Genomic DNA, 11,857 nt, shown 5'->3' on the forward strand with positions numbered 1-11,857 from the left:
GGAGGCCTAATTTAGTCCTCTTTTCCTTCCCACCCTTTTTCTTATAAGGAAAGGATGGGAAGTGGAAGTGGACTTTCCGGATGAGATGTATGGAAAGGGACGATGTTTTCTTTCTGTACATCCTCTCGTCCGTCGATTAAAGGTAGGCAACGCTTATGTAATTGCGTATGTCTATGGGCAACGGTCACTTCGCTATTTCAGCGATTTCAGGTGGCCGCTCGCTCGTTTGCCACATTATGATATAAAAATAAACCTAGCTATCTAATATATCTAATATTGCTCAGACGTTCGGATTCTGTCGCACTAAAAATAATATTAATTTCTATAATTTTGATAAACTTTGTCATTGTTATCGCGTTTGTTAAATAACATATTATATATGTATATTTATAATTGATACAAGATAATTTGTTTTAGTTTAACGCGTCATATAATCATTTTAAGATTATTCCAATTGTAGCGGTCGCCCGCGACTCCGTCCGCGCGGAAACAAAAATATAATTAGTAGTCTATTTCTTCTAGACTATGTTCTATATGTATGCTAAATTTCATCAAGATGTGTTCAGCTGTTCTGGAGATACCTTCAAACAAACATCCATCTATCTAAACATTCGCATTTATAATATTAGTAAGGAAGATAAAATATTTCGAATTAATACTCACAATAAATACTATACTTTTTACTAAAGATTATTTCGAATATTTCGTATTATTTAAAAAAATTACTATTGTTTTTCCATTAAATTTTCATACCAGTAGAGTAGGACAGTAGCTCACATGGACCGGTTGACTTTTGGTTCACTGCCGCCAAATAGAGTTTACATTATGCCAGTTGTATTAAGAGAAAAAAAAGAAAATACAGACGGAGAAAATACAGATAAAAAATAGGAATTTTGATTGATAAAATTAAAAGAAAAAACATAATTTTAGAAAAAAGGTTTATATAAATATAAACATTTATTATCAATACGAAAATAATTCTGTAAAGAGTCGTCTACGTTTCAATGCGGTGATAATTCAATTGTAGAGTTGAATAAATATTATTATATATTATAATTTTCATGTCTCTTACAATTAAATTCATTGTTAGTTACACATACAGGATGATTTCCATCGTATATTTCAGAATCATATTCTATATCTAAGACTTTAACTTCACGTAACAATTCGAACAAACAAACACACTGCCATGGATATTCATTGCATGATATTGATAAATCTATACCAGAAATCGTTAACATTAAATTAAAATTATAATGTAAATACGTAATTTTATTATTAGATATGTTTAATTTTTTTAATTTAGTTCATTTGAAAGAATTTGCCGATAATTTTGTTATTTCATTATTCGATATGTCAACATCTATCAATGATTAACAATGGTAGAGCCCGCTTTAACATCTTAGCACGAATCGGCCCGGCTCGCCCGGTGAAATACCACGACCATACATAAGACAGGCGTCAAGTGGAAGCAATTCCGCGTTTCGTCTGATGTTTGTGCGTCCCGGAGGCCTAATTTAGTCCTCTTTCCCTTCCCACCCTTTTTCTTAGAAGGAAAGGATGGGAAGTGGAAGTGGACTTTCCGGATGAGAGGATGCATGGAAGGGGAAAATATTTTCTTTCTGTGCATCCTCTCCTCCGTCGATTAAATGTCAATGGGCAACGGTCACTTCGCTATTTCAGCGATTTCAGGTGGCCGCTCGCTCATTGCCACATTATGATAAAAAAAAACTTGAAAATAATCGTAATTAACATCTATCATCATCTCTCTAATATTAAAACATAGATTAACGTTTCATCAAGCTAATATACCGCAATGGGTCAGCGTGGTATACTATGAACTAGTCGTTCTATTTTAGGATAGGCTGCGATAACCTCAGTTGGGACGTATAGTGCTGATGATTAAGCAAATATACAAAAATACCTTTGTCAATAGTTAAAAATGTGTATATTAGAGGAAGTTTGAATCGGGAAATTGAGGAGTAAAAGATTAGCGTGGTTTGGACATGTTATGAGGAGGGATGATGATGATATAAGCAAAAAAGTAATGAGATTGAATTTGGATGGCTACAAGGGTAGAGGAAGACCAAAAAAAGTCTTGAATGACTGTATGAAAGAGGATATGCGTAAGAAGGGGGTAGACTCGGATATGACGGCTGATAGAGATGTATGGAGGAGTAGTACATACTGAGCCGACCCTCGATAGGGATAAGGGCATTGATGATGATGACCTTTGTCAACATTATATACAAGTCAATGCATAAACAAAAATTTAAATCACTTTAAAAGTGTCCTTAGTGAATAAGATCGTACATATCTAAAAACACTTGGTTGTCGTACACTTGTCTCTTGCAGACAAACTGACCAGCACTCACACAAACTGGACGACTCCCGTCATAATTAACATCATCGTATTTCAAATTCATTGTCTTCACTTCTCTTAACAATTCACGTAAACACGCACATTGCCATGGATTTTTACTAAAATTAAAATCTCTTAATGCAGCTCCAGAATTTTTTAATTCCAAACAAAAATTATCTTGTAAATATGTGAGTCTGTTATTTGATATATCCAGATTACTCAATGCTGATGCACGGAATGCATTCACTGGTAAAATCGTAATAAAATTGTAAGATAAATTAACATCACTTAAAACTGGTGTATTCTGAAATTGATGTTCCGTTATAACTTTCAATCTATTCATACTTAAATCGATTTTTTTCAATTTCTTCAATGATGTGAATAAATTATCATTTAAACTGTCCAGTAAATTCATAGTCAGATTTAAAACTTCCAAATCTTTAAGATTGTCGAACATAGGTTCGTTTATTGCAACTATTTTGTTATCAGCCATAGTAAGATGTGTTACAGTATCTAAATTTATTGTTGTTATAAATTTTGGTACTTCTGTTAACGAACATTTATCTAGATTTAAAAAAAGAAGTTCCCTTAATGTCCGTAACATATTATCTGGAGCTCTATTCATATCATTTTCGTTAAGTAAAAGAAAATTCACATCGCTTATTTCAAAAACATTTGGATGTATATCTCTACCTTGCAAATAATTCTTTGACAGATATAAAATACTTGCTTTCTTTATCAATCCAGGATTAATTTCATATAAATGATTACCAGTTAAATCTAATTGTATTAGATTTTGAATATTATCAAATAAACCAACTGGTAAATTTATTATTCTGTTATACGATGCATTAAAATATGTTAACTTTGGTACTTTATCTAGGACTCCTAATGGTAGAGTTCTAAGCTTATTATGAGCTATATCTAGTCTTTCTAATCTAGGAAGACCTTCGAAACAATCATTGCTCAATGATGATATCTTGCAAATGCTAAGTCGAATAGTAATAGTCCGAGGATTGTCAGATACGAGACCTTTGTCTAATACATAATCTGTATCACCAGGTGAACATTCCAAATGTCTCGAACTCTCATCATCGAATTTACAAAATGGTTTCGCTTCAATATTTAATATTACACCAAGTAAAATTACGCACCATATAACTGCCATTGTCCGTTAATCTGTAATGTATGGATGTTAATCTTAATAATATTATAAATGCGGAAGTTTGGATGGATGTTTGTTTGAAAGTATCTCTAGAACGGCTTCATGGATCTTGCTGAAATATGGCATTAGATATAGCACATAGCCAACAGAACATACGGGTTAAAAATTGAGTTTTTTTTCCGCGTGAACGGAGTCGTGGGTGACAGCTAGTACTTTATAATTTGTTATACAATTCTTAAAATAAAAGCTAACGAATAATAAGTTTGATTTTAAAAATCAAAACAATCTTACTAATATTATAAATGCGAATGTTTAGATGGATGGATGTTTGTTATAATCTCAAAAACAGCTTAACGTTATCATTGAAATTTGGCTCAGATGTAGAACATATTCTGGAAGACAGAAGGAAACGTAGAACATAGTTTCTAATTAAGGTATGCCTACCCTTTGTTAAAGTCACATTTAAGACTTTATGCTTTTTTAATGGAGCTAAATAAAAAGAATAATATATAATGTATCATTATTTACCTTGAAATGCAGTTTTTTTCAACCAATTTTGCAATGAGAAAACAAATCAAAATCAAGTTTTATTTTAAAAAGGAGAGGAGACTATCTCGATCAAGTCATCTGACATATACTAACAAACGGGTACATAACCTTACTGTATACTTGATTACACGGGTTTATCCCCGCAGACACTTATCGTAAATGACGCGTACTAAGCATTGGCTTCTGAGGCTAATATCTCTGTATAAAACATATCGGCATCACTCATTATCTTTAAGAGAACTTTAACTTTATAACAATAGCTATCGCCCACTAATCTGTACGCGCGAAATTAAAAAAAAGTTAATAACCAGTCTATGTGTTCTTCCAGACTATGTTTTACATCTATGCCAAATTTTAGCCAGATCCATGCAGCCATTCCGGAGCTACCTTCAAACTAACATTCATCCATCTAAACATTCGCATTTATAATATTAGCAAGAAGTTTTATAATGAGAATTTTAGTCTCAGAAATCCATTGTAAATCGAACATGTTACAGAAAACAATAAAAAGAATTAAAATTAAAAAGTGATAGAAAAAATAAATAATCAACGACACATAAGCAATCACTAAATGAAGTTAACCTCATTGTAAATTAAAAACAAATTCTTAACGTATAGAAATTAGGTTAAATAACTCACCAAAAGTTAATAAAACTATTAATAAATATTCTCAAGAGTTAATTAAAATTGTAAAGTAAAAAAACAAATAATTTGCAATCTTCCATAGACATATTCAATGATATATTCTCTTTTATATTTGTTAAACACATTTGAGGTTAGGATTTTAAACACAGTCGACTCAGGGAAAACCTGTTGCATACTGACATAAATAACATATTGCTCATATTATACAAACTATAGTTATGTATAAGTTTATATGATAACATGTTCCCGAGTAGGTTTATTAACCTTTTCGCAGCCACATACTACTGTGCAAGACAAGCAAAGAAAAGCCCTATTTTTAATCGACTTCAAAATGGTTGTCAATTTATCTATATGTTTTTATTTTTGTTTGTCAGTAACTCCGCCCCTTGTTGTCCGATATTTCTTGTAGTTTCTCCAAAACGGCTTCATGGATATCACTGAAATTAGGCATATGTAGATGTAGTAACACATTCTGGAAGACAGTACGCAACATAGAACATAGGTTCTTATTAAGGTATGGTATACCCTTTACTGTTTACCTGTTTTCCTTTACCCTTTATCGTGGCGAACTTTGGGAGAGGCCTATGCCCAGCAGTGGGCGTCTCATGGCTGAGAAGGACTTTACTAAAGTCTCATTTAAGATTTCACTTTTTTTAATGCAATTAAATAAAAAGACAAAGAATGTGTACCATAACATTATTTACGGTTCTTCAACTTGGCTCATACAATTCAGCTATGCTGCTTTTTATGGCTGCGCAAAGGTTATGTTACAATCAAACACTACAAATATTAAATTCATCAAAGGATAATTTAATGTACAGTACTATCAAATAGATCTGCATAGAAACTGTTGAGATTCTCTTGTCTTTTACATACAAACTCCTCGGTAGTGACACAAACTGGCTGACCGCCGTCGAAATATGTAGAATTATATTTAATTCTTAATTCTTTTACTTCGTCTAACAAATCTCTTAAGCAAGCGCATTGCCATGGATTATGATTGAAGTAGAAATTCTTTATAAATGCTCCGTTATTTCTCTGTTGCTGGCAGAAATTCTGTTGCAGATACGTCAATCTGTTGTGAGCAATATTTAAATTTTTCAAATTAGTCCTTTTGAATAAATCCTCTTGTAGATATATTATCATATTATATGATAAATCGAGTAAAGACAATTTATATGTTGTAGCAAATAATTTGTTGGGTATGGTAGTCAGTAAATTTTTGCTTAAATTTAAAAATGTTAGTTTCCTCATTCTTTTAAAGGAATTCTCAGCTATATATTCAATTTGATTTGCTGATAAATCTAGAATAGATAATATCTCGAAATTATCAAAATGATTTTGTTCAATTATTCGAATTTCATTATTTCGTAAATTCAAAACTATTATATTTGTTAAATTACTTGATATGAGAAATTTTGGAAATTCTTTAAGATGACAGTCTCTTAAATTTATACTTATTAATTTGACGAAGTAAGTTAACAAATTGTTAGGTGCTTCGGTCATATTATTACCAGAAAATTGTATATTCATAATATTAATATTTCTTCTAAATACATCAGAATCCCAATAATTTCCAGATATATAATTGTTTGATAGAACTAAAGTAGTCAAATATTCTAAATTATCAAACACTCCAATATTAATCCATAACAATAAATTATCTCCTATATTAAGTTTTTTCAGTTTAATATTATACTTAAATAAGTCAACTGGTATGTCTTTTATATAATTATTGAATAGATTTAATTCTTCTAAATCTATTAATGTATCGAAAGTGCCAACTGTTATATTTTCAATGTGATTTTCTGACAAATCAAGATTTTTTAATGAATGCATCTCTTCAAATGCGTCCGTCTCTATATTTTCTATGAAACATAAATTCATTAAAATTGTTATAACATTCCCATATGGTGATAATAATCCTCTTTGCAGTACACAATCTGTTTCATTATCATTGCTACATTCGATTGTTTCTTCATCATCGTCTTGTATTTCGCATGTTATATTAGCAAAAGCTTCTTTGAATGCATATAAATATATGATTGAAAATAATAGATGTTTTGTCACCGACATTTCTGTAATATATTTATTTACAAATATAGTTAATATAATTCATAATTTTTAAATCAATCACTAAAAAGCCAGAGCGTCGGTGGCTTGCAAGCACTTGACTTGCAATCTGCAGGACCTGGGTTCGAATCCCGCCATGTACAATGTGTTTTTCTATTACGTATGTACATCCGACGTTCTTATGGTGAAGGAATACATTGTGATGCAACCTGCGCATATCTGAGAAGAAATTCAAAGATATGTGTGAAGTCAACCCGCACTTGGCCAGCGTGGTTGACTATGGCCTAATCACCCTTAACTTAGGGTAGGCTCCGAGACCCTCGGTGGGGACGTATAGTGAGCTGATGATGAATAAAAAGGCTCTAAAGAATCCAAAGCATAAGCAAAGATCAAACTAATTCGATCCTTAAGTCTTTAGTTATCTAGGTATATTGAAATAATAAATAAATTATTACTTACTGATAAATAAATTTAATTATTTTCTGAGTATTTCATATTAAGTTTAAGAAAACATATTTGAATATTGTTTAAAGAAAATTCACAAAGTACGTTATACTTCTACAAATCTTAAACATCTCTGACAAACTAGTTTTTAATATGTCAAAAATAGCTGATTAAAAATTAGAAACACGTTTTCTGTTTAAATGCGTAGCTCATTTATGTGCTTATTCTTAGGCTATACGTTTTTATATAATACAATAGTATTGTTTGAACATAAAGGTATGATAAATTATTTTTTTTTTAAATATTATTTACCGTAGGTTTCCGACACGAAAACCTCTGGATAAAATATATCGTCATCCTTGTCTTTCATCTTTAACAAAATAGAGATAACAGTAAGTTTTAAACGGCGATTTTGGACTCGGAAACCCGACGTGTGACATATATACCATGTTTAATGAGCAAGTTATATAAAAACAATATTAACGTAAGACTACATCATTCAAAACTCGTTTTCAGAATAATACTTTTTCGTTTTCCTTAAAGTTTTTTAAAGTTACTTAAAGTCAAATGCCATCAAATTCTTTTGTATGTAGGTATACATATATAATAGTATTAAGATTTCTTAAATTCGTCGTATTTTTGCAGATGCACAGTTTTTACTACCAAAGTAGGCATATTTTCAAAAAATAAATTTATCAAGAAAATTATATGTAATCCGAATTCTGTTCGATCAGAATCTAGTTAAAGGACTGAAGTTACACATACTAAAATATGACTAACCAAATCTTTTTAGATGTCCTGTTCTATGCTTTCAAGTAAGCGCATTTTGCCTCTGACAGCGCCTTAAGTCCTTATGAGTATAAGCGTATATGTGCTTTATGTTTTCTTCAATTTTGTTGTATCTAATGTCAAACTACTAAACAGTTATTGTTATTACATAAATAGGGCAAACGAATGCAAAACACGTTTATCATCCTGATTTCTTGCTGTGTTTTTTTGTTATAAAGACGCCCATTTTGTTTTAATAATAAACAAATACCATATTTATAAAATTAAATAGTTTACGTCAATTTATATCTCAAGTAAGTAGCTTCTCTATTCTACGCTTTTCTATTTTATTTTATGTTTTTTACTGGTTGTTATTATTAAGTTTTTAAATCAGTTGTGATAATTTTGAGGTTATAAAACTACAAATAAATGTTAAATGAATATTACTTTATCAGATATAATATTTTGCTATTTATTTCCGTCAGGCGCTTGAAAATTTTATCTTAAAACTGATCGAAAATGTTGTTTATTTTGAACTTGTGTATGAATCTACGTCATTTTTATAGAAACTATAATTAATATATGCTTATTACAATAATGAATCATTATTACAGACAAATCCTGTTAAAATAAATTTTTTCACCTTGGTTTACTTCACACATATCTTTGAGTTTCTTCTCAGATATGTGCAGGTTGCATCACGATGTTTTCCTTCACCGTTGGAACGTCGGATAAAGTACATATGTAAATCGGAAATCGAAAAACACATTGGTTCATGTCGGGATTTGAACTTAGGACCTGCCGATTGCAAGTCAAGTGCTTGAGCACTGAGCCACCGACGCTCCAAGTTTTATATACTAAAGTTTAAATAATTTTATTGGTAAATGAATAAACGTAGAGTATAAATATATTTTATTAAACTAAACAGTTGTAAAATAATTATGCTAATTTATTCCGACTTGTCGTCGACTTTGGTAACTGATTGTTCGCTTTGTTGGGTTCTATCATCGGTGACGTCATCTAAAATATTTTTATTCAACGTTGTTTGAACATCATTCGTATTAAAACTTATAGAATCTTCTATATTATTAATATTATTATCTTCTACGTTATTAGATATATTTCTAGATATATCTAGTTCACTCTTCAATTGTTGCACTGCTTGTATGACTTCATTCTGAAAGTTCATGTTTAATTTGTATAGTTGTTCGGAATGTTCCTTCTCTCTGCGGATTTCATTCTTTAAATTTGTATCTTTAAACTTTTCAAAGTCAGTCATTACGCGAACTTTAGATTCGTAAGTATGTTGCACCATTGATACTAATGTAAACAATTTTTCAATAACTTTATCTTTAACTTCTTTAGATATATTAGGATCGGATTCTAAATCTGATTTGGCGTCTAATGCTAAGTCGTTAGCTGATGATGGGTAACCGAGAAGTGATTTAGAATTTGAACCGTTCCCGTACTTGGCCGGTACACTTTCTACTTTCGATGCTTTCTCCTTTTCCACCTTTTTGGTAGTGAACGCACCATGGGTCACTACTTCTGTGAACACGCCGGAGCTCGGTTTGTTCGACTGGTACTCCGCCGTCTTCTTGTTAATCTTCTGCAGAAGTTCATTATTCTTTTCCTTCTGTATATCATAGTTTGTCTTCTGCAGAACTTCCTCGTGAATTATACCATCTGGTTCTTTATCTTTTTGGAACGGACTGCCGGTTCTCTTGCTGAAATTAGTCACAGTTAACTTTGACATTTCTCGACCTTACAAGGAATTAATGGAATAGGGTCGTTGTTTATATGTCAACGAAGTATTTCTTGTCACGAGCACATATTCTGTGCGGCCTGTGCGATCACAATAAAGTAACTAAGCGGACTTATAATTGAATGGTTGACTTACCTTTCGAAGTGTGGGTTTCGCTCCATAGTTTTGGTTCGTCGGTGGCTTCCTAGGCGTGGCAATGAATGTATGATCAGCGGACAGCGTGGGCTAGAATGCAGTTTGCATTGAGGCTCGTCATCGACTGTTTAGTCAGGTGTTTGTTCGGTAAACTGTTGATACCGAGATGATGTAAGCCGCCGCGTGCACACTGACGCCTGTTAAAAAAAGAACTGCGTTTCATGATTACTTGATACTTGCCAGATGCGAATTATTTTTATCGAAATTGAATATGCTTATTTTAGTAAAAAAATATTATGAAAAATAATCGTATTACCAGATTAATGTTGCTAATGGAAAACTATTTATCATGATTTTGAATTTTATTCAAAAACTTAAAGACTAGTCTTGTTGGTAAGACCTGCCAATAAAAAGTGTTTTTATACATGTATCTAGACACTGGAAACCTGTGTACTTCCTTCAATGTACACTACGCTTATCGCTTTTAAATTTTTCAGCGGAACCGTTTAAGTGGCATTGAAATTTTTGTAAACACGTTTAAAGAAAAATGAACTTTATTTCAATATGATAAGGTTTGAATAACAATAGCAAAACTTTTCATATAAATGAATTGTTATCATTCAGGGTCGGTAAACTTTACATTATAATTAGAGACGTTCTCTGATCAAATTATTACGTAGTTATCTCTCTCCATAAACTCAATTCACATATACAAAATAATGTCTAACCTGGTTAAACGACAATCTGACATATTGTTCCTATGATACTCATGATGTTCTCCTTCACCGTGAGAAAGATAACGGCGTTAGAGTAGGGCAAGATAGAGCAACCGCCCAGGGTACCGAGCATATATCCGAATCTGGCGCTTCCGGTGCCCCGTAAGATACTCTATCTTTGAAAGATTTCACCACTTACCATAAAAGTAGACGTCGCATAATTCTCGCCCAGGGCGCAAAAGCCAAAAACCGGCCCTCAAATTTTATTATCAATTAGAATCCTTAGGCGCGAATGACGCGATTTCATTACAAAGTCCAGTGTCAGAATGATTAGTGAGGGGACATAAACGTCGACATTTTAGTAAGGCTAGTGTTGCGCTAGTACACCGGCACAGTATCGGATTTTCTTTCTAAAAGTAAGAACATCGGATGTATCAAAATCAGCACTTTAAATGTCTAACAGAACAAAACCTTGATAAAGCTTACATAAAACGTTACTTGAATACGAAATCAATGAAAAAGAATTTGTACGATTTACTCTCGTCCTAAAAACAATCACACAATTGTCTCGTCTTTTGCAAATAACAGATTTTACTTTCTGTAACACATTCAATACTAAAACATTGAACGATATATTTATATTAAATCTTTCAATTAAAATTATTTAATTTTAGAGCAATGTAGACACTAATGAACTCAAACTTTAGATTTTTTAGACTACAATGCAATTTGATGCAAAATAAATGAAGAGATTCTTTTTTTTTATAACAAAACAAACAAACGAGCAGCGGGAACACCGAGGTGTTCAACGACGCCCATGGACATCAGCAATACCAGAGGAACCGCAGATGCGTTGCCGGCCTTTGAGATAGTGATAAGCTCGCTTCTTGAAGGACCCTAAGTCGTAGCGGTTGAAAACCTGTCAACAGCCATATTGTACCACGAATCACTTAATAACTGCTATAACAAATGATGCTTTTTAGTTCACCTTATAAATAGTAGTAGCCAGTGCCTTTGTTTGCGCGGAATTTAAAAATTTTAAAAAAAATATGCCGCGGGGATAGAATAGTACCAAAAGTGAAATCATTTTTCCAAATTTAATTACTCATTTAGTTATTTATCTATTTTTTATTAATTTACAAATATTTCTTGTACCATTCATACTAAGCTCTATGTTTATGCTAGGACATAGTTTCCGAAAACAGTCGAATGATAGGCTTGAAACCCCCGATCAC

The 11,857-nt window shown here is 32.0% G+C and overlaps 3 protein-coding genes across 3 annotated transcripts in view; all 3 read right to left on the reverse strand.

Moving 5' to 3' along the window:
• The window catches only part of LOC106116355 (leucine-rich repeat-containing protein 15-like), a gene marked incomplete in the record, with an annotated part of 6,665 nt that extends 1,807 nt beyond the window's left edge, over positions 1–4,858 (reverse strand). Inside the window, 2 exon segments of the mRNA NM_001311811.1 lie at positions 2,562–2,591; positions 4,716–4,858. Coding sequence (NP_001298740.1) covers positions 2,562–2,591 — 30 coding nt within the window.
• A 650-nt stretch (positions 4,859–5,508) lies between these two features.
• LOC106116356 (leucine-rich repeat-containing protein 70-like) lies at positions 5,509–6,793 on the reverse strand. The gene has a single exon (XM_013310151.1). The coding sequence runs from the start codon at positions 6,606–6,608 to the stop codon at positions 5,532–5,534; it is 1,077 nt and encodes a 358-aa protein (XP_013165605.1). The 5' UTR covers positions 6,609–6,793; the 3' UTR covers positions 5,509–5,531.
• Positions 6,794–8,909: 2,116 nt separating this feature from the next.
• LOC106116357 (uncharacterized) lies at positions 8,910–10,998 on the reverse strand. The gene is made up of 2 exons (XM_013310152.1): positions 9,907–10,998; positions 8,910–9,733 (listed from the first exon to the last, which is right to left on the reverse strand). Exons 1-2 carry the CDS (start codon positions 9,930–9,932, stop codon positions 8,956–8,958), a joined length of 804 nt encoding a protein of 267 aa, XP_013165606.1. The 5' UTR covers positions 9,933–10,998; the 3' UTR covers positions 8,910–8,955.
• Positions 10,999–11,857: the final 859 nt, after the last annotated feature.

The sequence above is a fragment of the Papilio xuthus genome, unplaced genomic scaffold (assembly GCF_000836235.2).
Source record: "Papilio xuthus unplaced genomic scaffold, Pxut_1.1 DF827756.1, whole genome shotgun sequence".
Taxonomy (NCBI): Eukaryota; Metazoa; Arthropoda; class Insecta; order Lepidoptera; family Papilionidae; genus Papilio; species Papilio xuthus.

Bases quoted from the DNA above. Each gene is read 5' to 3' on its own strand.
- LOC106116356 (XM_013310151.1), bottom strand. From the start codon at position 6,608: ATGAATTTATGTTTCATAGAAAATATAGAGACGGACGCATTTGAAGAG.
- LOC106116357 (XM_013310152.1), bottom strand. From the start codon at position 9,932: ATGGAGCGAAACCCACACTTCGAAAG. The intron at 9,734-9,906 runs GTAAGTCAACCA...GACTAATTTCAG, and splicing joins CGAAACCCACACTTCGAAAG to CAAGAGAACCGGCAGTCCGT.